The sequence below is a fragment of the Eptesicus fuscus genome, chromosome 15 (assembly GCF_027574615.1).
Source record: "Eptesicus fuscus isolate TK198812 chromosome 15, DD_ASM_mEF_20220401, whole genome shotgun sequence".
In the NCBI taxonomy this organism is placed as follows: Eukaryota; Metazoa; Chordata; class Mammalia; order Chiroptera; family Vespertilionidae; genus Eptesicus; species Eptesicus fuscus.
Genome location: NC_072487.1, coordinates 29,862,566 through 29,882,469, shown reverse-complemented (window position 1 = coordinate 29,882,469; position 19,904 = coordinate 29,862,566). Strand labels below are relative to the sequence as shown.

General features: G+C 44.3%; 2 protein-coding genes across 3 annotated transcripts in view; one reads left to right on the top strand and one right to left on the bottom strand.

Annotated features, from left to right (window-relative positions):
* The window catches only part of RIC1 (RIC1 homolog, RAB6A GEF complex partner 1), a 139,791-nt gene extending 127,246 nt beyond the window's left edge, over positions 1-12,545 (top strand). The window contains exon 27 of the mRNA XM_054727263.1: positions 12,140-12,545. Coding sequence (XP_054583238.1) covers positions 12,140-12,225 — 86 coding nt within the window. The 3' untranslated portion in view covers positions 12,226-12,545. The remainder of the gene's footprint in view (positions 1-12,139) is intronic.
* The window catches only part of ERMP1 (endoplasmic reticulum metallopeptidase 1), a 31,347-nt gene extending 14,021 nt beyond the window's left edge, over positions 1-17,326 (bottom strand). The window contains exons 1-9 of one of the 2 annotated variants that reach the window (XM_054727268.1): positions 16,855-17,326; positions 15,109-15,410; positions 9,586-9,713; positions 8,616-8,721; positions 4,764-4,910; positions 4,003-4,095; positions 1,570-1,782; positions 972-1,025; positions 488-708 (exon numbers count right to left, since the gene is read on the bottom strand). In XM_054727268.1, coding sequence (XP_054583243.1) covers positions 488-708; positions 972-1,025; positions 1,570-1,782; positions 4,003-4,095; positions 4,764-4,910; positions 8,616-8,721; positions 9,586-9,713; positions 15,109-15,410; positions 16,855-17,216 — 1,626 coding nt within the window. In that variant the 5' untranslated portion in view covers positions 17,217-17,326. The remainder of the gene's footprint in view (positions 1-487; positions 709-971; positions 1,026-1,569; positions 1,783-4,002; positions 4,096-4,763; positions 4,911-8,615; positions 8,722-9,585; positions 9,714-15,108; positions 15,411-16,854) is intronic. The other variant, XM_054727269.1, reaches the window with a different exon arrangement.
* Positions 17,327-19,904: the final 2,578 nt, after the last annotated feature.

The window sequence follows — 19,904 nt, the reverse complement described above, 5'->3', positions numbered from 1 at the left end:
GAATAAGAAGCCTTTCAGAAGTTTAACACAGCTCTGGGAGCCAGTTTTCTATGACCATGCCATACCATTTTTGATAGCTCAAAAGGCCAAATCCGGCCATGTATATAATCTGTGCTTTTCCTCCACGGGGAAAAGCCACACGAGGAGGTCAAGGACAGACCCCATTACGATGGTAGTTCCATCGCATTATAACGGAGCTGAAAATTTCCTGTCGCCTCGGGACATCACAATGCACTGCCCTGCATCTGTGGTGATGCTGCGCAGCCGTTCTGTGAGCGCACAGCACATGCAGTTCCGCAGCAGCCACACCATCCAGGTTTGTGGAAGTGCCCTGGATGAGGGTACACAACGATGAAATCGCCTAATGACCTTTCCTAGAATGCATCCCATGGCTCAGTGGCACATGACTGTACAACGAATCCCACTGAGTTTGTCTTCAATCCTTGAAGGCAGCAAACAGAAATCAATAAATGTGCTTAACACTTACCACATAATAAAATCTTTTTGCAAGGGTATGTATGAATATTATTTTGGCTGCAGCAGCAGTTCCATAAAGACAAACGGAGACATAGAAGTGGTTGTACCATGAGAGAGACTGTCCAATCAGAGAGATGAACACGGCTATGATGAGGACGGTCACCAGGCTAGTGAACCAGCCTATCACAGTGATGCCAAGCCCACAGAAGAAGTCCTTCGTGTAGTTAGCTGCTAAGGAAGAGAAGCACAATGTGGAGACCACCATCTTCACCAAACAATTTCATAACCAATCAGCAGAGTTAGAGGGGCACACGTTAAATCGGAAAATCTGCCATGTAACTGAAAAGTATTGAAACGACCCAGGGATGAGATTTGTTAAATACTGGAAAAGGGAAGGTAGAAAGGAATAATATTCAAGTAACATTGACGGAGAGTTTGTGGGTATTAAAGACTCAGAGGTAATCTTTCAGGACTCCTTCAGATTCATTCCTCACTGGGAAAGTGGGTCGTCTTCGTCTTTGTCCGTTCGGGATGCTTTGTGTATCGAACTATCAGCAAGAATGGAAAACAAAGTTTCACCTAAAATTTTGCTAAAAGAAGCTATCACCGGAAAAGCAGCAGCACAGAACATAACTGGTGATTAAGGATTATTTAAATCAGCTGCTGAATACTTTATCTCTTCACAGCAGATACCAGCTCAGACTGTAAAACGTTTCAAGCAGAAGGGGACCCATTTAACCAGCAGCAGTTCATTCACACTTCAGAACAGTGCGCTAGTGGTCTGTCGTGTAGACCTGATGTTTTAATGGGACTGCTCACTAAAAGTCAATCTGTACAAACCATTTTTCAATAGTTCCTAGGTGGTACTTCTAAGGCATGCATTAGTACATAAAAACTGTCTGCTTCACCAAGACTAAAAATATAATGAGCACATGAATCTGATATTCATTAAGAAGTTTCTTACATTACAAATCAAATAGTATTTTTCTTAGGATTTTTAATGTCTTGGAAGGATAAAGCAAACTGACTAAAAAAACTTCCGGCAAATTCTATACCCATGCCCGTATTGTAGTTTTAGGGGAAAATACTCACTGTTGTGTTTGGGCTGCAACAATTTTTTGCCCAGGTACAGAACACCAGCCATTACCACCATGCAGTTAATGATGGAGCCAACACGAGAGGGGTAGGCAATGACAAACAGGCCGAGCACATCAAAGAAGACCATGTTCCCATGCCGGTACTTAGAAGAAGAAACCAACACATCAGATGTAGCTAGATATTTAAGAACTGCTAAAATGTTGTCACCTATCAGTAAAGAAAAGAAAGATGAAGTTGAATAAACCATCCAGTATCTGAGTAAAGCAACACCTATCAAGAATGTGATAAGAAATAGCTTTCTTCCGTCTTATTGCTCGGCCCCACTCTCTTACTCAATTTTTCAAGTAAGCTCCAAGCTCGTACGCCACTTCCTCTCCACCTATAAACTCAGCCAAATGGCCTCCATCCTTTCCCTTCTATGAGAACTGTATTTACTGTGATCAGCTGTACCCTTGCTGGTGACAAACTCCATAGCTGTTTCTCGGTGCCTATTCATTTACTATATATGTAATGCAGCAAACGCTGCTCTAGACACCACAATGCAGTGGTAAGCCAAGAGACAAAGCCTCTCGTGCAGCTCCCGGACACCAAACCACAAGTTAGTATACAAGTTATTAAGAATTAATAAGGAATGTCAATTGTATCTGAATAAAAATAATTAATAAGGAGAGGTATTAGCGGTCCCTAGGAACATATCATGGGAGACTAATGGAGCCTGAGAAGTCAGAGAAGCAGCCCTGAGGAAGTGGTATGTAGAGCTCACACAGTGGGGAGACTGTCCAGACTGAGAAGTGTGGAGATGCAGGCCCTGAGGAGGGAAAGTTCCAGATACAGAAACAGGAGTCATGAGTGAGGAGAGAGACTGCTCAGCAATGACGGGGAGCGTCACTATCACGCAGAACCTGGCCCATCAGAGGTAATGAATGTTGGCTGTGTCAATGAGAGAATGAATGAGTTTGAGCTGTAACACAGGAGTAATGAAAAGCCTTGAATGATTGGCATTTCTTCCTCTTGCCCATCCCATCCTTAACTTTCTCTTCTTTTCACTTCAGACACCACACTGTCTAACCACAGGATTTCTTACACTGCCTCTCCTGGCTCCCTAAAAATGTGTTAACGGGACTTTAAAAGCTCAAGTGTAATCCTCTACCTTTGCTTTGCTCTTCCAAAAACATTTCCATTCTCCATACTTTTTGTGGTATTCCCTATGCCTTTCCCACCCAAACCCATATACCAAGTTCCTCCGAGAGCTCTAAACTGTACCTGTATTTTCATCTGGCCGGTTCACGGGCGCCCCCCATCCTATGGGTCTCACAGGGTTCATGGTGTCCTTCCCTTCTCTGTTCCTGCTCTGGATGAGGCTCGCCTTCCCACATCCCTATTACAGTCCATAGCATCATCTCTCCCTAGCCAGCTAAGCTTTATATTTTGCAATCATCGTTGCCGCCGTCCATCTGATTTATCCCTTCTATCTAATCTGTCAAGTCTTGTTGAATTTACAGTAAAATGAATCTACTTTTCTACCCCGCCCCTTTCCTTTCTATCTTTTGTCAACACCACAGTCTAGGTCCTCACTGTTCCACACTTAAATTACTGTCTCCTGGTTTAAATTACCTCATTCGTGGCTCTCCCCACTCTCCACCATCCACTCCAGATAGCACCATGAGACTAACAGCATTTAAAGCCATCATTCATTCATGTACTCAGGCCTTTCATTATCCCTTATTTCTACAGCATCTTCTGGCTGATCTGTAAAGCTTTCTACAATTTTCTCTACCCTCACACTTCTACCTCGTTTCCCTTTATTGCTGAAAATACAGCTTCCATTAGACTGTAATCTGACAATCTACTCACCAACAGCCCCCCCACACCCCGAACACATAAGCACACCCTACCCCATGCTGTGCTCTTACTTGGAATGTAATCCCCACTAGGCCAAATCCCAGCAACTCTTTAAGGCTCAGTATCAGACTTACCTCCCCTCACTACCCCACATCTCTCTGGAGAGCACTTTAACTCCCTTGCCCTGTGTTCTCCTGACACGTGTCCTATAACCCTCTCACCTGCCCTCACCACCCAACCATGGATCGATGTAACTTTTTTGCACCTGGACAAGATACCCAAATGTGTTGGTGCCACCTCCAATGCACAGCTTGCTTCCATTTTGGCTAGACTCTCATCACTCAGCAATCCTACCATAACCCTGGGTCAACTCCTTTCCAATTCCCCACAATGAATAGTCTTATGCTCTTAATTGCTAAACTAAAGGCTAAATTTAAGTCCTCAGATCTCTAACTCCAAAGCCCCAGCTCATTCACACCATACACTGCCTCCCTAATGCTCAGGCCACAAAATATTTATAGATTTATAGGTCATCCCTAATATTCCATCTTATCATGTATGAAAAGTCTAAATTAGAATACCAACCTGCTCTCTGAATGGAATCTGTTAGAATTCTGTCCGCTGTGTCATACTTGGTGTGATAAATGTATCCGTTCTCAATAAAAGCTAAGTCTATTCCTAAAACATACACAAAAAAAGGTCATTTTGCTTTAAAGATCAACTTGTTTTAGGCCTATTTATTTAATGTATTAAAGTCCTAAAAGACAAAATGTCAAAGCAGAAGCATGATTGCTTTGTCCCATTTATGAATGAAATTCCCTTCCAAATGCTTACAGAATCTATAGCTGTGGTATGTAATTCAAAACACGAGTGAGGAGGCACACTACTGCACATCAAAGTCCCACAGCAAGGAGCAGGAATACTGAGCTGGGGACATCCTCGAAACTTTGCCATCTATAGCCTTGCCAGGCCAGAGCCAAATTTAACTTCAAATAAGCTGTACAGTCCACCAAGGTTGTTGGCAAAGCAAAACAGCAATGAAAGTCAAAAACCCCCGAAAGATCTATTACCGTCTTTTGGGAATGAACTGCTGAACAGTTCTCCTCAGTTCTTCTGTGGCACTGTGGGGCAAGGTGACATGTTCTAAAAAAGGCAAACACTTTAACTAGAGCAGAATTAAAAAAAAAAAAAAAGGAAAATACCAGGAGCTTAGTTTCAGTGAGTCAGGATACACAGCTCTCACAGAGAATGTGCTCAGAAAATGCTGTCTACTCACAGACTTCCAAAATGTAAAACTTGCTATTAATTAAGCATCGTCACACTGTAGCCCACAACTGACAAAATACCTGGAATGTTCCCAAAGTCCCTGTAGATGCGGAAGTCAGTATCTGAAGGAATGATGCCACTCTGAAAAACCTCCTGAGCCACCACAGACGCAAAAGGATGTTTGGCTGTGGAAACGTAAGCTTGGACCAACCAAGGATTTTCAGGACCTGAAATGAAACATGACAACATAACCTTTCAGAAAATAAAATTATTTTTAATTATAAAGTAACACCATAAAAAGTTTTGTTTAAAAATTAAAAATCACTCCAAAGTCCATCATCCTAACTTCTTTTCAAATCTTCAATTTTTTAAAATATATTTTTATTGATTTCAGTGAGGAAGGGAGAGGGAGAGAGAGAAAGAAACATCAATGATGAGAATCACTGATCGGTTGCCTTCTGCACGATCCCTACCAGGAATCAAGCCCACAACCCAGGCATGTGCCCTTGACTGGAATCGAACCTGGGACCCTTCAGTCTGCAGGCCAACGCTCTATCCACTAGAGCCAAACCGGTGAGGGCCATATCTTCAATTTTTAAAAAAATGTATGATTGTGTGTATGTAGCTATACTCATAGGGTATATATAATTGTAAACTGCTCTTTCACTAAACATTATGTTCAATGCTTTTCCTAGATATTACAATGGTCATTTCAATAACTGCAAAACACTAAATATACCACAAAGTTCCTTATTACTATTTATAATTTTTATCATTATTAATAACTAGAGGCCCAGTGCACGAATTCGTGCACAGGTGGGGTCTGGCTGGCCTGCCCCAATCGGGGCCATTCGGGCCAGGCCAGCCTGGGGGAGTGGCCACAGGTGGTTGGTTGGCTGGCCTACCCCCAGATCAGGGTGGTGGGGGCCAAATGGGGGCAGGGCTGGCTGGGGTGAGGGGCTGCAGGTGATTGGCCAGAGTATGGGGGCCAATCAGGGGTGGGGCCAGCCAGGAGGGGCCACAGGTGGTTGGCCAGCTGGCCCGCCCCTGGATCAGGGTAGTGGGGGCCAATCAGTGGCAGGGCTGGCCAGGGTGAGGGGCTGCAGGTGGTTGGCCAGCCGGCCCCGCCCCCTGGTCAAAATCCCGGTTGAGGAGACAATTTGCATATTAGCTTTTTATTATATAGGATTCTGCACTCATATCTTCATACATATACAACTTTTTCCAAATGTGGCCGTTTTCTCTTTAGGATAGTGGGAGAAAATGTATTTTTGTTCGCAGTTACTCCCTCCTCCCTCCCGTGTAACTGGTAATGCCGCCCTGTGGAAGCAGCACGTACATTTCTTCACCCTGTTACCGGCAGGCTCAGCCACAGGAACCGCTGTGGCAAATTAATTCTCAATGCGAGAGAATGAAACTTAACCGAGAAGACTTCTCAGAGCATCACATGGTCCATCCCTTTGGCCATGAGATCAACTCATCGCCGACTGGGGAGTCTCCTTCAGCCTGGATCTCGGCATGAATAAGACACGTGGGACATAATAACCGTGAAACGTAACTTCAGTTATCCAGCAACCAAACTGTAACGCGAGGAAGAAATAAGCCTTTGCTATTTATTGTAACCCACTGAGATTCAGGGTTGTTTGTTACAATAAAATTTAGCAAAAAGCTGATTAATGTTGACAGATAAGGTAATTATATGCCAGCTCTAGATTTGCTTGTTGAATGTGCTCGCTCTCCCCCATCAGAAAAACTTGTTTTACCACCACTCATTGACCTTTTCTTTTATTTTCTTTCTTTCTTATGTGTTTCTTTTCTCCATGGCATGATTCAGCTTTTTATTATTTTTATTTTTATTTTTTTACTTGGGGGTTCTAGTGGTTTTTTGCTTTTATCATTTTCTTTTTCTGTTTTTAGCCTTCATTTTTCCATGGTGTTTTGGGGATTAAGTGGCATATATATATATATACATCATATATATATATATATATCCTATATAACAAAGAGCTAATATGCTAATTAGACATGACGGTGGAACAACCTTCCGGAATGACTGTGGGCGGGGAGTGGGGGCAGTGAGCCTGCACAACCAGGCCAGCCATGGTGGTCTCAGCGCGCCTTCTTCCACAGAGGCAGCGGGAGAGGGAGCAGTGTGGTCCCTGTGCCTCCACAGAGGCGGGATGGGGCGCCACTGCGGCGCCTCAACTTCCCACGGCCGCTCCCCCAGCCAGCCCCGCCCCCAATCGGCACCCCCCACCAGTGGGCAGGGGGTGGAGCCAGCTCTAAGGAGCAGCGAGCCCAGCTTCTGGTTGAGTGGCGCTCCCCTCTGCTCAGCCAGAAGCCAGGCTCACGGCTGGCGAGCGCAGTGGTGATGACGGGAGCCTCTCCTGCCTCCACGGCAGGCGGGTGGTAAGAAGCGAAGGATCCTGGACTGCGAGAGTCCTGGACTGCAAAAGGGATGTCTGAGTGCTGGTTGTCTGAGTGCCGGGGTGGGGCCAGCAATATAAGCCCACAGGTGGACATCCCCTAAGGGGTCCCGGACTGCGATAGGGTGCAGGCTGGGCTGAGGAGCCCCCCCATCCCCCGCCCAGTGCACACATTTTGTGCACCGGGCCTCTAGTATATCTATATCTATATCTATATCTATATCTATATCTATATCTATATCTATATCTATATCTATATCTATATCTATATACACACACACACACACACACACACACACACACACACACACTGAGTGGCCAGATTATTATGATCTCTGAATGCATAATAATCTGGCCACTCAGTGTATTTGTATCTCAAATGGGTACCAAAAGTATTCTAGACTTTTGCTGGAGATCAACCACCTATTTGCCCTGAGCTTTCTATCAGCCAGTGGAAAGCGGAAAACTGATCAGGTGCACGATTTATATTATCTTTGATATCAAATGAGGTACTCAAGAGAAGTACACTGAGTGGCCAGATTATTATGCGTTCAGAGATCATAATAATCTGGCCACTCAGTGTATATATATGTACACACACATACACACACACATTTACACACACACACACACACACACATATGTATATATATGTGTGTGTGTGTGTGTGTGTGTATGTATATATGTGTATATATGTATATATATACATACATATGAAGTACTTTGAACATTTGGCATATAATAAGCACTACATAAGTATTAGGTGCTATTAATATTATTTGGTTAAAAATTTTAACAAAGACAAGCTAAAACTATCTTATGCTTTAAAAAGAATGTTCAGCCCGGTTTGGCTCAGTGGATAGAGCATCAGCCTGTGGACTGAAGGGTCCCTGGTTCGATTCCAGTCAAGGACATGTACCTTGGTTGCGGGCACATCCCCAGTGGGGAGTGTGCAGGAGGCAGCTGATCGATGTTTCTCTCTCATCGATATTTCTAACTCTCTATCCCTCTCCCTTCCTCTCTGTAAAAAAAAAAAAAAAAATCAATAAAATATATATTTTTTTAAATGTTCATTTCATTAGAGAGATAACTTATTTTCACAAACTTTCCACTTTTATAAAAACAAAAATTACATTAAAGTATACAATGCAACTGCATTCAAATATAAAATACAGGGTGGGGCAAATGTAGATTTACAGTTGTCCATATGGGAAATCCTATATAATAAAAGCCTAATATGCAAACTATCCCCTTGACCAGAAGTTCAACTGGGAGTTCGACCAGGGGGCGGGGCCAGCCAGCCAACTGCCCATGGCCCCTCCCCCCAGCCAGCCCGGCCCGATCAGTCCCAATTGGGGCGGGCTTGCTGGACCCCACCTGTGCACAAATTTGTGCACTGGGCTTCTAGTAATACAATAATTAATAAGTAACAATACAATACAGTCTGTGTTTAATGTACTCACAACTGTAAACCTGCTCTGTCCCATCCTGTACAGTCTCACATACCTGTTTGGAATACAAGTTCTTTCCCTCCTACACCTGCTGCCTCCAGGTTAATAAATGCACGAATTGAGTTGGCCCAGGAGTGCTGAGTAATGAAGCCATGACTGGCCTGAGTGAGAAAGAAAGAAAACAAATATAAGTTAAACAATTTGAGATTATCAAAGTCTCTATTTTGCTTAAAGACAGAACATCTATGTTGACAAGGGGAAGAAAAGGAAAATAATCATTTTTTCAAAGGCAATATCTAAAGACACACATCTGTTTCTCTCTCAATGCATAACTGCTGTGTGCAGTTTGCCGAGTGGAAAGTCACCACCACAGAAAACATCCTGGTTTCCGTGAGTGGCACCAAACAACATCCTCAGTGTGAGGCTACACAAAGGAAAGAACAACAACAACAACAACACAACAAACAAGAGAAGGGACGATCCCCATGGCTGGGTGTTCATGCTGTGTGCCTGCCTCAAAACACCTCTGAAACTGCAGTCAAAGAAAACCTGAGGTGAATAATTATGCCATCACACTGACAAGAATCAAACACTGACAAGATGACCTGTTCTAAGTTGAGTTTTTCAAATACTGAACATCCTATATAATAAAAGCATAGTATGTAAATTGTCCCCCGACAGGGAGTTGTCCAGGAGTTCGACCAGAAGGCGGGGCTGGCTGGGGGAAGGGAGGGAGGCCCTGGCCAGCGGCGGTAGGCGACCAGGGGAAGGGAGGGAGTACCCAGCCGGTGGCCGGTGGCCGGCAGCCAGCAGCCACTAGGGACCCTTCCAGTGCACAAATTTCGTGCACTGGGCCTCTAATGTATACAGAAGTGGCTGTAGAATTTTTATAGTACTGCAGGTACAATATTTCTTCTGTATATGATTTTATGATAATACTCAAATGAAGAATCAAAATGCATATAAGTTATTATTATTACTATCATTATTATCCAAGCCTAGTACTTACAACAGTAAAATCTTACCTGCAAAACATTCTCCTCAGCACCATTGAAGAGAAATATGACAGCATGATGCAAGGCTTCTGAAGATGTTGACAAGACGTGGAGGACTTCCAGCATCACCGAACAGCTAACAGCATCATCACTGGCACCTTTAAATAAAAAAAAAAAAAAGGCTTGCTCCTCAGATTTTAAAATCTTTACAGTATGAAGCATCAGGGCAAGGAATGGGGTTTTCTCATCAGGGAGCCTCACATAGCTACAAGACCAGAGGCACAGCTCCACCTGTCACCATCATGTGACAATCATACCCACCAGCAGTAAACGCCACGAGAACAGGGATCTTTGTCTGGTTTGCTGGTTGACTTACTCTCAATGTCGAGAACTATATCTAGGCCAGAGTATTAATGTCTGTTGAATAATCAACCAGATTAAACCTAAATTAATACTAAAATCTGGCAGTCTCTCCCCTGGCTGGTGTGGCTCAGTTGGTTGTAGCATCATCCTATACAAGGAAAGGTCAAAGGTTCGATTCCCCGTCAGGACACAACCTAGATTTCTGTTCCATCCCTGGTCGGGGCGCCTGCAGGAAGCAACCAATCAATGCTCACTAGCACACAGATGTTTCTCTCTTTCTCCATCTCCCTTCCTCTCTCTCGCTGAAATCAATAAAAGCATGTCCTCGGGTGAGGATTAAAATAAAATAAAATCTGATATTCTCATTAACCTAAAGTACTTTATTCCCTTCTTTATCCTTATTCCACATCCTCTATAATATTCTCACTTCTAGTGCTCACAGCTTCCTAGATTATTTCCCCCTGCCACCCACTCCTTTCCTGCCAAAATCATAAAATCTTCAGATCATTCACATTTACAGAGGGGTCAGGTGGGATGGTATAGCATTTTTTAAGATTTCTCCAAGGAGATGTGATAAAAAAAAATACAAAGACATCAAATCTAATAAGACAGGGAAAGAGACTAATGAATTGAATAGTATCCCTAGTCCTAGCACTGATAAAGCAGAGGACTTCATCAAATCACTTTACTTCTTCATTCGAAAGCTTTACATATTAATTAATAAAGATAACTATAAAGATGGCTTTAGTGCCTTGATTTTTTTTAAAGCACTAGAAGAGGTAAAGTAACTGATTAGATACTTGATATTAAGGAATTCTTATTTTTTAAAATATATATTTTATTGATTTTTTTTTAGAGAGGAAGGGAGAGGGATAGAGAGTTAGAAACATTGATGAGAGAGAAACATCGATCAGCTGCCTCCTGCACACCCCCTACTGGGGATGTGCCCGCAACCAAGCTACATGCCCTTGACCGGAATCGAACCTGGGACCCTTAAGTCTGCAGGCTGACGCTCTATCCACTGAGCCAAACCGGTTAGGGCGAAATTCTTATTTTTTAAATGAGGTAATTAATAGTATTATGAGCATGTCAAACAAGAGTCCTTATCTTTCAGTGATTTAGACTGAAATACAGAGAAACAGATACAGCTGAGATCTGCTTCAAAATAATTAAGAGTGGCAGGGGTGGAGGTAAAGAAATCAGACTATCGAAGCTGGGTGACATTAAACAGGTTCATTAAACAATTCTGTTTTTATACATATTTGAAATTTTCCATAATAAAAAATTTAAAGAGTAATCGAAGTAAATAGGCACAGTAATAACCCAGACAATAGCATCTTCAGGTTTACCCACTGGGAGACAAGGCGCTACAGAGTTTAGCACGGGTTTGGTTTTGTTTTTTCATTCTTACCAAAGGACATGCTTAGAGGGAGAAAGGGAGAGAAACATAGATGTGTGAGATAAACAGCAATCCGTTGCCTTCCATACGTGTGCACAGGACGACGGTCAACCAACTGAGCTACTCTGGCTGGGCGGTTTAGTATGGTTGTTAAAGAAAGAAAGACTTGGAAATAAATTCTAGCTCTGTCATTTACCCTACAACTTCCTGGTCTAGAGAGCAGGCTAATGATATCTACCTCACAGGTGTGTTGTGAGGATTACAAAATAATGCGACCTGCATTCAATGTTAGTTTTTCCTTCTCTTTGCAAACTTAAGGAAGGCTCTGTAGCTAGCTAAAACGCTTGTTGTGGTGTTGTTAAATTCCAGACTCCATTCCTACTCAAGAAGAAACTACTTATTACCTATTATTACTTGTCTTGGCAGTGAATACTGAATTGCATTTTAAATCCAAGTGAAACTAAGTAATAACTACCTAACTACTATCAAACCAGAAGTATATGTAGCAGTCAGTAAAAAGTGCCCCCTTCCAGGATCCAAACGAAATGAATGGTTTTTAAACTCTGAGACTGTGAGTTCCTTTAAATTAAAAATCAAGCCATAAAAATGTTCTTTATTCAAAGAGAAAGGGAAACTGAAAGAGACATATCTATACAGGGTTGATTTGAAAGTTAAACTGTCCATTTATCTTCCTTCATTTTAATGGTTCTGTTGTCTGAGAACAGAACCAGAGAGGGTCAAGTATCTTTAAGAAAGTGAAGGAAAGTTAGAGAGCAGTATCTATAACGGCTGAGTGGATAACCTACATCTCTCTCTCTTTAGAATTAACCCAGAAATTGAAGCCACTCCTAAAACAACTCAATGTCTCTTCTACCAACAACCTGGAACCACGCAGCAAACCCAAGTAGACATTTAAGTCCTTTGTGTGGGTAACATTACTTCTAATTGGTAATGATCCCTAAGGTCCAGAGATGTTGCTGAGAACAACTTTAAAAGAATGCCCATGTTTCAATTAGTTCACACACTGAAAGGATTTAGGTGATCATCTATTTTATGAGTGTGTTTTTTAAAACTATTTTTAACAATTTATTATTGACAGAAATGTCCTTGGGACTGTTTAGATGATCTTATAAAATTTTAATTTAAAATGAGTTCCAATGACTCACAAAAATGCCATCCTTTCATTATTGGACTCCATATATATAATTTGTAGCATTTGGCACTATGTTTCTGATGCTTGTATGCACATCTTTTTTTATATAATGCTCTTAAATAACCTTGGTGTTCATTTGTCCCGTCCTAGAATTTAAGCATCGTAATAGTGGGCACAGGGTGACACTTATTACTGCTTTGAAACAAGCATAAAAGACCACTGGTTTGAAACCCTAGCACACACAAAGATATTTCTGACTTTATAAAAACAAATGGGTATATACTGACTTTTTTTAACATTTGAAAAAATATTTGATAGAAACAAGACTATTTCATAATAAACATGTCATTGGGACACTGTGCCAATATGGAAGTAAGGGATGATGTCCATCTCTTCTCATGCTACAAATGCATGTGAATCTCTCCTACCCTAAGCAATTCACATTGGTCCTGCTGACCTCTCTCCTGACAGCCGATAATTCACCTTTTTTCACCAGATCATTCTGTACTCAATGTGCTCAACTGTTTTGTTGAAAACTCAAAAACAATTTTTTTTCACATCTAGTTGCTTTTATCATGTAACCTTCTTAGAAATATATGTATGATTTTTTTAAAAAGCATATTACAGCCTGGCCAGTATGGCTCAGTGGTTGAGCATGACCCATGAACCAAGAGGTCACCAGTTCGATTCCTGGTCAGAGCACATGCCTGGGTTGCTGGCTTGATCCCCAGTGCAGGGGGGGAGACGGGTGGGAGGGAGGAGGGAGGAGTGGTGCAGGAGGCAGCCAATCGATATTCATTGATGTTTCTCTCTATCCCTCTTCCTTCCATTCTCTAAAAAAAAAAAAAAATCAATAAAAACATTAAATTAAAAAAGCATGCTACCTTCTAAATGCAATTGGCAGGCTTCCTGATTAAAGATGTCCTAGGATGAATCAAGCAAATAAATGTTATTTTATATTTTGTGTAGTTCTAGATTATCATATTGGGCCTACTGTAGGTTTAAGCAATCCAGAAATATTAATATTAAATAACAATTAATAGTGGGGGAAATGCTAATAGAAAAGTACTATTATCTCCACTTCACAGATCAGAAACTGAGGAGAAAAGAGGTTAAGCAGATTGCCAAAGGGAGCATTAACTCTCCTTCCTTTCAAATGTAGATGAAAGAACTGACTGGCCAGGAAACCCAGCAAGTGGTCCTACCTCTGTCTCTGATCAGTGTTGGTCAGTTGTTTATTCCTGTGTCAAATGAAGGGCGGAGGGGGGGCGGAGTTTGAATCAGATGCCATCTCAGGTCTTGTCTACCTCTAGCCTGCTACGATTCCATTGTAAAATGCTACAATTTTCTATTCCTCCCTACTTACAATCGCTTTCACAATTACTAACAACATTTTTCTCATGAATCTTACATTTTTAAATGAAAGTTCAATTTAGGGGATTCTCATTCATTCAATATATTTGTGTCAGGCACTGTCGTAAAATCAAGTATCCTATTTTGACAAAGTATTTTCAGAGGAAGATTTATGGATTAATGAGGTATTCGAACAGAATGGCATCCCCAGTGGGCTGTCACTTCACAGGCTGACAGAAACTGCTAGGAAAGATGTCCTCCAAACCCTGTGTCGGTGAAGGCAAGGACTGCTCCTTTATCCTATGTCCCCAAAGCTTCGTACAATACCTAGGTGAGTACACACTTAAAGAGGCAGAACCTAACTCCAGGAATCAGGGACACATATTGGTAACACTGATAAAGCTGCTTCAGTCTACCACCAACATGCCATGTCCTGTCCTTGGGCTGCTGGCACTAATCCTATATAATAAAAGCCTAATATGCAAATTGACCGAACAGTGGAACGACTGGTCACTATGACACACACTGACCACCAGGGGGCAGACGCTCAATGCAGGAGCTGCCCCCAGCCTGCAGGCCCCAGGCCAGCCAAGGCGGGTGCCAGCGGGGACCCCCCAATCTCCCCACCAGTCACCCCACAGATTGGCCCTGATCGCCAGCCAGGCCTAGGGACCCTACCCGTGCACGATTTCGTGCACCAGGCCTCTAGTCTATATATATAAAAGCCTAAGCGACCATTCAACCAGTAGCTATGATGCACAATGACCACCAGCGGGCAGATGCTCAATGCATGGGCATGGAAACATGGAACAGACTGATGAATCTCAGAGTGAAGGGGGGAAGAGATTAACCAAAGATCTTATATGCATACTAGAAGCCGACCTGGCCTGCAGGGATCAGACCAAAACCGGCTCAGTGCATGGATTCGTGCACCCATGGGGTCCCTCAGCCTGGCCTGTGGGGATAAGGCCGAATCTGTGCACCTGGCTTCTAACATCCCCTGAGGGGTCCCGGATTGCGAGAGGGCGCAGGCCAGGCTAAGGGACGCCACCAGTGCACGAATCTGTGCACAGGCCTCTAGTGTTTAATAATAATAATAAAGCACTTGAGAGAATAGCAAGGGGTTAAATCTTAAACTAAATGATACTATTCTAATTATCCTGGCCTGCCAAAACTAAAAAGGTTTGTCCAAGAAAAGGATATCCCAGAATTGACCAAGCAGCTTGGCATTCATAAGCTTCCTGGGCTGGGATGACTTCAAGTAGACTGAAAAACAGGCACATACCTGGTGAGTTTGCCACAGAGTCAAAATGACAATTAGCCAGAACAGCATGCTGGGCTCCATCTCTGGGTTCCAGCTTTACCACAACGTTGGTGATGTTGTCATAGTAGCTTGTAAAACCTCCCAAAAAGTCAATGCTAAAGGAGCCTGTGGGCCGCTGTACATCTACTGAAATCTTGTGAAGGCTGTTGCTTTGAACTTCAATCAGTTTAATCTGTTCCAAGAGGTAATGCACAGTCAGAATTTCATTTTCCGGACTTCCTGTAGTTCTGGGGCCAATGGATGTTATCTGTTCAAGATGATCCCTGGAAGTCACCAAAAGAATGATGATTAACACTTAGCACAGAACAACTTTTCCTCTACAATTCCCCTCACGCTGCAAAACAAGTTCTTTCACGTCTCACATAAGAAAAGGGTACCTTTTTGGAGGAAACACTTGATGAAGTATATGACTGTCTAATCACTATGCTGTATACCCAAAACTAATACAAAAGAATACTGAATGTAGACAATAATTGAAAAAATAAATTTAATTAAAAAATAAAACGTAATTTTTAAAAAGGTTGCCTTTTATCATTTCATCTCCCACAAATGCATCCCTTCAGAGTTTTCGCTACCCACCCACTCCCAAATTCTCTCAGTCCTCATACAAAGACTAGAGGTTCTATTCAAAATGGGTAAATGCTGAAGACTAGACAGCACAGAGTGCAATTTCATTGTGCCACACTCTGGAGGGCTACTGATTCTGGGTTAGGGAAACCAGTGAGCAAAGACAATTAAGTCAAGAGGTTAAATAAACAAACAAACGAAACTTTTTTATTGTAAGGAATGGGCTCAGCCCTCCTATTGTGCACACAAGGCCTAATAACTTTCAATTCAGGCCAAAACTAACTCGACTCCTAAAACACACACAAAAAAAATGTTTTGTCTTTTCACTGCATTCCAAGTGGGGAGAAAGGAGGGGGGAGAGGAGGGTGTTCCGGAAAGTCCTTAATAAGCTTCCAGCACACTGTATTCAAAAGAAAAAGTTCTTAAGTCACAGTGGCTGTTGAAAACTCTGCTAGCCGAAGATTTTGAGCTGACACTTATGCTACAATACATTTGACTTAATCACCTTCCTAGCACACTTAATGGTGTCTTCTAATTAAAAAAAAAAAAAAGTTAAACCTTACACACCAGGGACCCAAGAATAACCGCCGGGTATCTGAGAACTTCTGAAACTGTAAAATTTTGAAGTGTATGTAGTCTTCCAGGCTGAGCCTCCATAGCTCGCAGACGTGAGGACTGTGACCCTCAAAAAGTTGGACCACGGACTGCATGATCCCCTTCCCATACCTCCCCAGGAACCGAATTTACAAAACCGGCTAGGTACACAAATGTCACGCTCCTGCATTTCATTTGGAAAGCAGAAGGGTTAGTAAAAAGTGAAAGCTGCTCCAGAAGATGAGGGACGGCTAACCAGCAAACCGTCTGCAGGTGGGGCAGAAAGGGAGAGGCAGGCCGGCGCGGGCCCCATGGCCACCCCCACCTGCACCACCAGCTTAGCAGCGGGCAATGCAAGCCCGCCCCCGCGTCCTGTAAAGCGGGTCTCCTGGAGAGGGACGCGCAAGGGCACCCCACCCCACCCCACGCGGAGTCAGGTGGCGCCGGCGAGCCCGGGCGGTCCCGCAGGGGTGGGTGCACCAGGTGCGGTGCCCGCGCTCCGGCAGGGGACGCGAGGGGACGCGCGGGCGGGACGGCGGCCAGTACCTGGCTTGGCGCGCGTTGAACTCCCGGGGGTGGCCCGGGGCCCCGTGCAGCACGAGCTGCTGCAGCGACAGCTGCACGAGTGTCCGCAGCGCGAGCAGGTAGAGCGCCAGCCCCAGCGCGGCGCGCGCCTCGGACAGCCCGGTCCGCGCAGCCCCGCTCGCGCCTCCGCTACCCGCCCCGCTCCGCTTCCGCGTCCTCGCGCTGCCGCTGCCGCCGCCGCCGCCGCCGCCGCCGCGCGCGTCCACCAGGGTCTCCAGCGCCCGGGCCTCCCGCTCCGGTTGCGGCGCGGCGGCCGGGCCGTCCCGGCGCTCGCCTCCGACGCGGTGCCGCCTCACGGCCGCCGACTCCGAAACCCACTCCATGGCCACGAGCCTCAGCCGCCAGCCCAACAGCCCCAGCCCGCGACAGCCCGGGAGCAGCCGGGGCCGCCGCAGCGCCGCCTAGTGAGCGGACGGAAACTGCAGAGGGCCAAACTTCTTCTGATTGGCCCGTCCCGCCGCGCGGAGACCCAGTCTCTGCGGGCAGATCCTCGGTGGGCACCGCGGCAGGGCGGGCCCGGGCTGGGCGGGCCCAGGTTGGGCGTGGTGGGTGTGCCTTTCTCCTGCTGGGCTTCCCTGCCAGGTGTGGGATGGAGATTTCCAAATGGAAAGATACCCCTACACCTGGAAACGTGAGGAAAGCGAGAGATGGCTTTTAAGAGAATGCACCTGGTGCACCAGGCAGATGAAGAAGACAATGGCCCAGCTTTCCTAAGGAGCATCAGAACCGGCTCTGGACATTGTAGGCTTTTAAAATGGAAAACAAACAAACATAGGACCGCGCAAAGGAGGCCAAACTCATGCTTCCACATATCTTAACCGTGGGAGGTAACCAGCACTCTCATTGCCTCCATGAACAGCTGAAGAAAAAGAATAGCTATTATGTATTGAATGCCTGGCATGAGCCAAGCACTGTGCTAAATGATTTAATATATTAACTCATTTGAGTCTCATAAGAACCATGAAAGGGAAATAGTTTTATTCCCACAATAGCTGAGAAACTTACAAGTAACAGCTGAAGGACTTTAAGTCAGTGGGCTCTCCAAACAGCATTCTATCCCAGTACTGAATGTGGCACTCTGGAAAGCGACCGCCTAGTCTCCTTTCTGCCCGCTGATGCAGCCAGCCTCTCTGCTTCCAAGTTCTGTGTCTCCAGCATGGACTTGCAGGAGCACCATGACCATTAACCTAGAGACCAGCTGGGAAGGCGCACTGCCCTACCTGCCTGCCCCTGCCTACTGCTCAGGCCCACCTGGCCTCAGGGTGCTCCTTATTCTCAGCTCTCCGGCTGGCCTCTTTCAAAATCCTTCCTGCTCACCCATCTTTCCTTCTCCAACAGGATCGTCTCACATGCTGTTCGAGCTGCCTGGAATGTTCTTCCCTCCCCTCATTGCCCAGTTAACTCCTATTTAACCTTCATGCCAGCTTAAGTGGTACTTCCTCAAGCAAGAATCTCCTCACCTAATGAAGCCAGTGTCCCCTATTTGTAGGATCTCACAGCACCATGTGTGCTACGTAATTATTTAATGTTTTCCTCATTAGACGGTAAGCTCCATGAAGGCAAGAATCATGTCTGGCTTTGCTCATCATTTCATCCCCTCCTCTTAACACAAAGCATGACATGCAGCATGTAACCAATAAACAGTTGTTTGATTAAATAAATGACAGCGTAACAATGTTATGGCAGCAGCATTAAGTTTAGCTCAATAAGATCCTTTTTAGCCGGTCAGGTAAATAAGACCAAAGACAATGTCTATCTTATTTATTCATCACTATGTCCCCCGTGCCTAGCTCTGTGCCTAGCAAATGGATATATATTGTCGTTTTATAGGAACCAGCTGTCTTGCTACTCTTTCCGAAAACTCTATCGCCCGCACCATCTTTGGAAAATAGCAGCTCAGAAACAACTCTGTCCACCAGAGCAAAACAAGATATGGGGGGTCTGTAGTTCCTAGGCAACGGGCACAAGTGTCTATGTGGTGTTTTTTTTTAAGTTTTACTTATTTTATGCTGTCACCTGCTGGGCTGGGTGGGTGTCAGAAACCCTAGAGACCAGGTGCACCTATGAGGAGCTGGGTTGTTGGTTAAATCATCGAGCTCTCTTTCTGAATGGATCATGCAAGTCAGGCATCTCTGACAATATTCCGGCAGTGTACCTCTCACGGAATACCATCAGAGGTAGAATTAAAGCCCCGCTGCTGAAGTCAGCTAGTCTGAGTCCCTGACGCAGGAACCTTCAATACACATGGCATTATGCAAGTTAGTCTCAGAGTTGCAGTGTCCTTATCTGTGATAGTGGAGATAACGCCTGTGCCTTACAGGGCTTCCATGAGGATTAATCAGCTGGTGCTTGTGAAACATCTTCACACGGAAATCTCATTAAATTCTATTTTCCAGCAATTTTTTCCTTATACCACCATTTGCTGATGGGATTAAAAGCCATTTTCCCCTCATGATAATCATAGAGCCCGAGGTGGGAGAAATTGAATTATTATCATTGGAGTCTTGGAAGGCAGTTTTTCTCTGGGTTTGTGTAAACTGTGGTAGTCACATTTGGATATTTTTAAGCTGCCAGTTGTTGGACATCTACTCTGTGTCAGATACCGATCAAGGTGGGAAAACACACAGAAGAACAAATCAATGTTTCTGCCTTCACAGACCTTACATTCTAGTTGGGAGACAATAAACAAGTGTGTGTGTGTGTGTGTGTGTGTGAGAGAGAGAGAGAGAGAGAGAGAGAGAGAGAGAGAGAGAGAATAAAATGTCATATAAAGTGCTACAAAGAAAAATAAAGCAAGGAACTGAGAATGACCAAGCCTGCTGTTTTAAGTAGGCTAATCAAAGAAGCGCTCTCTGAGGAGACGACATTTGAAGTGACCTGAATGAAATGAGAAATGGGGCCTAAAAAACCTGAGGCGAGACTGTCCCGGGCAGAGAGGAATGAAACGAGATGTTCAGGGCATGTGGCTGAAGCAGTCTGAGCAAGCGGGCAGCGACCGAGGCGAGGTCAGA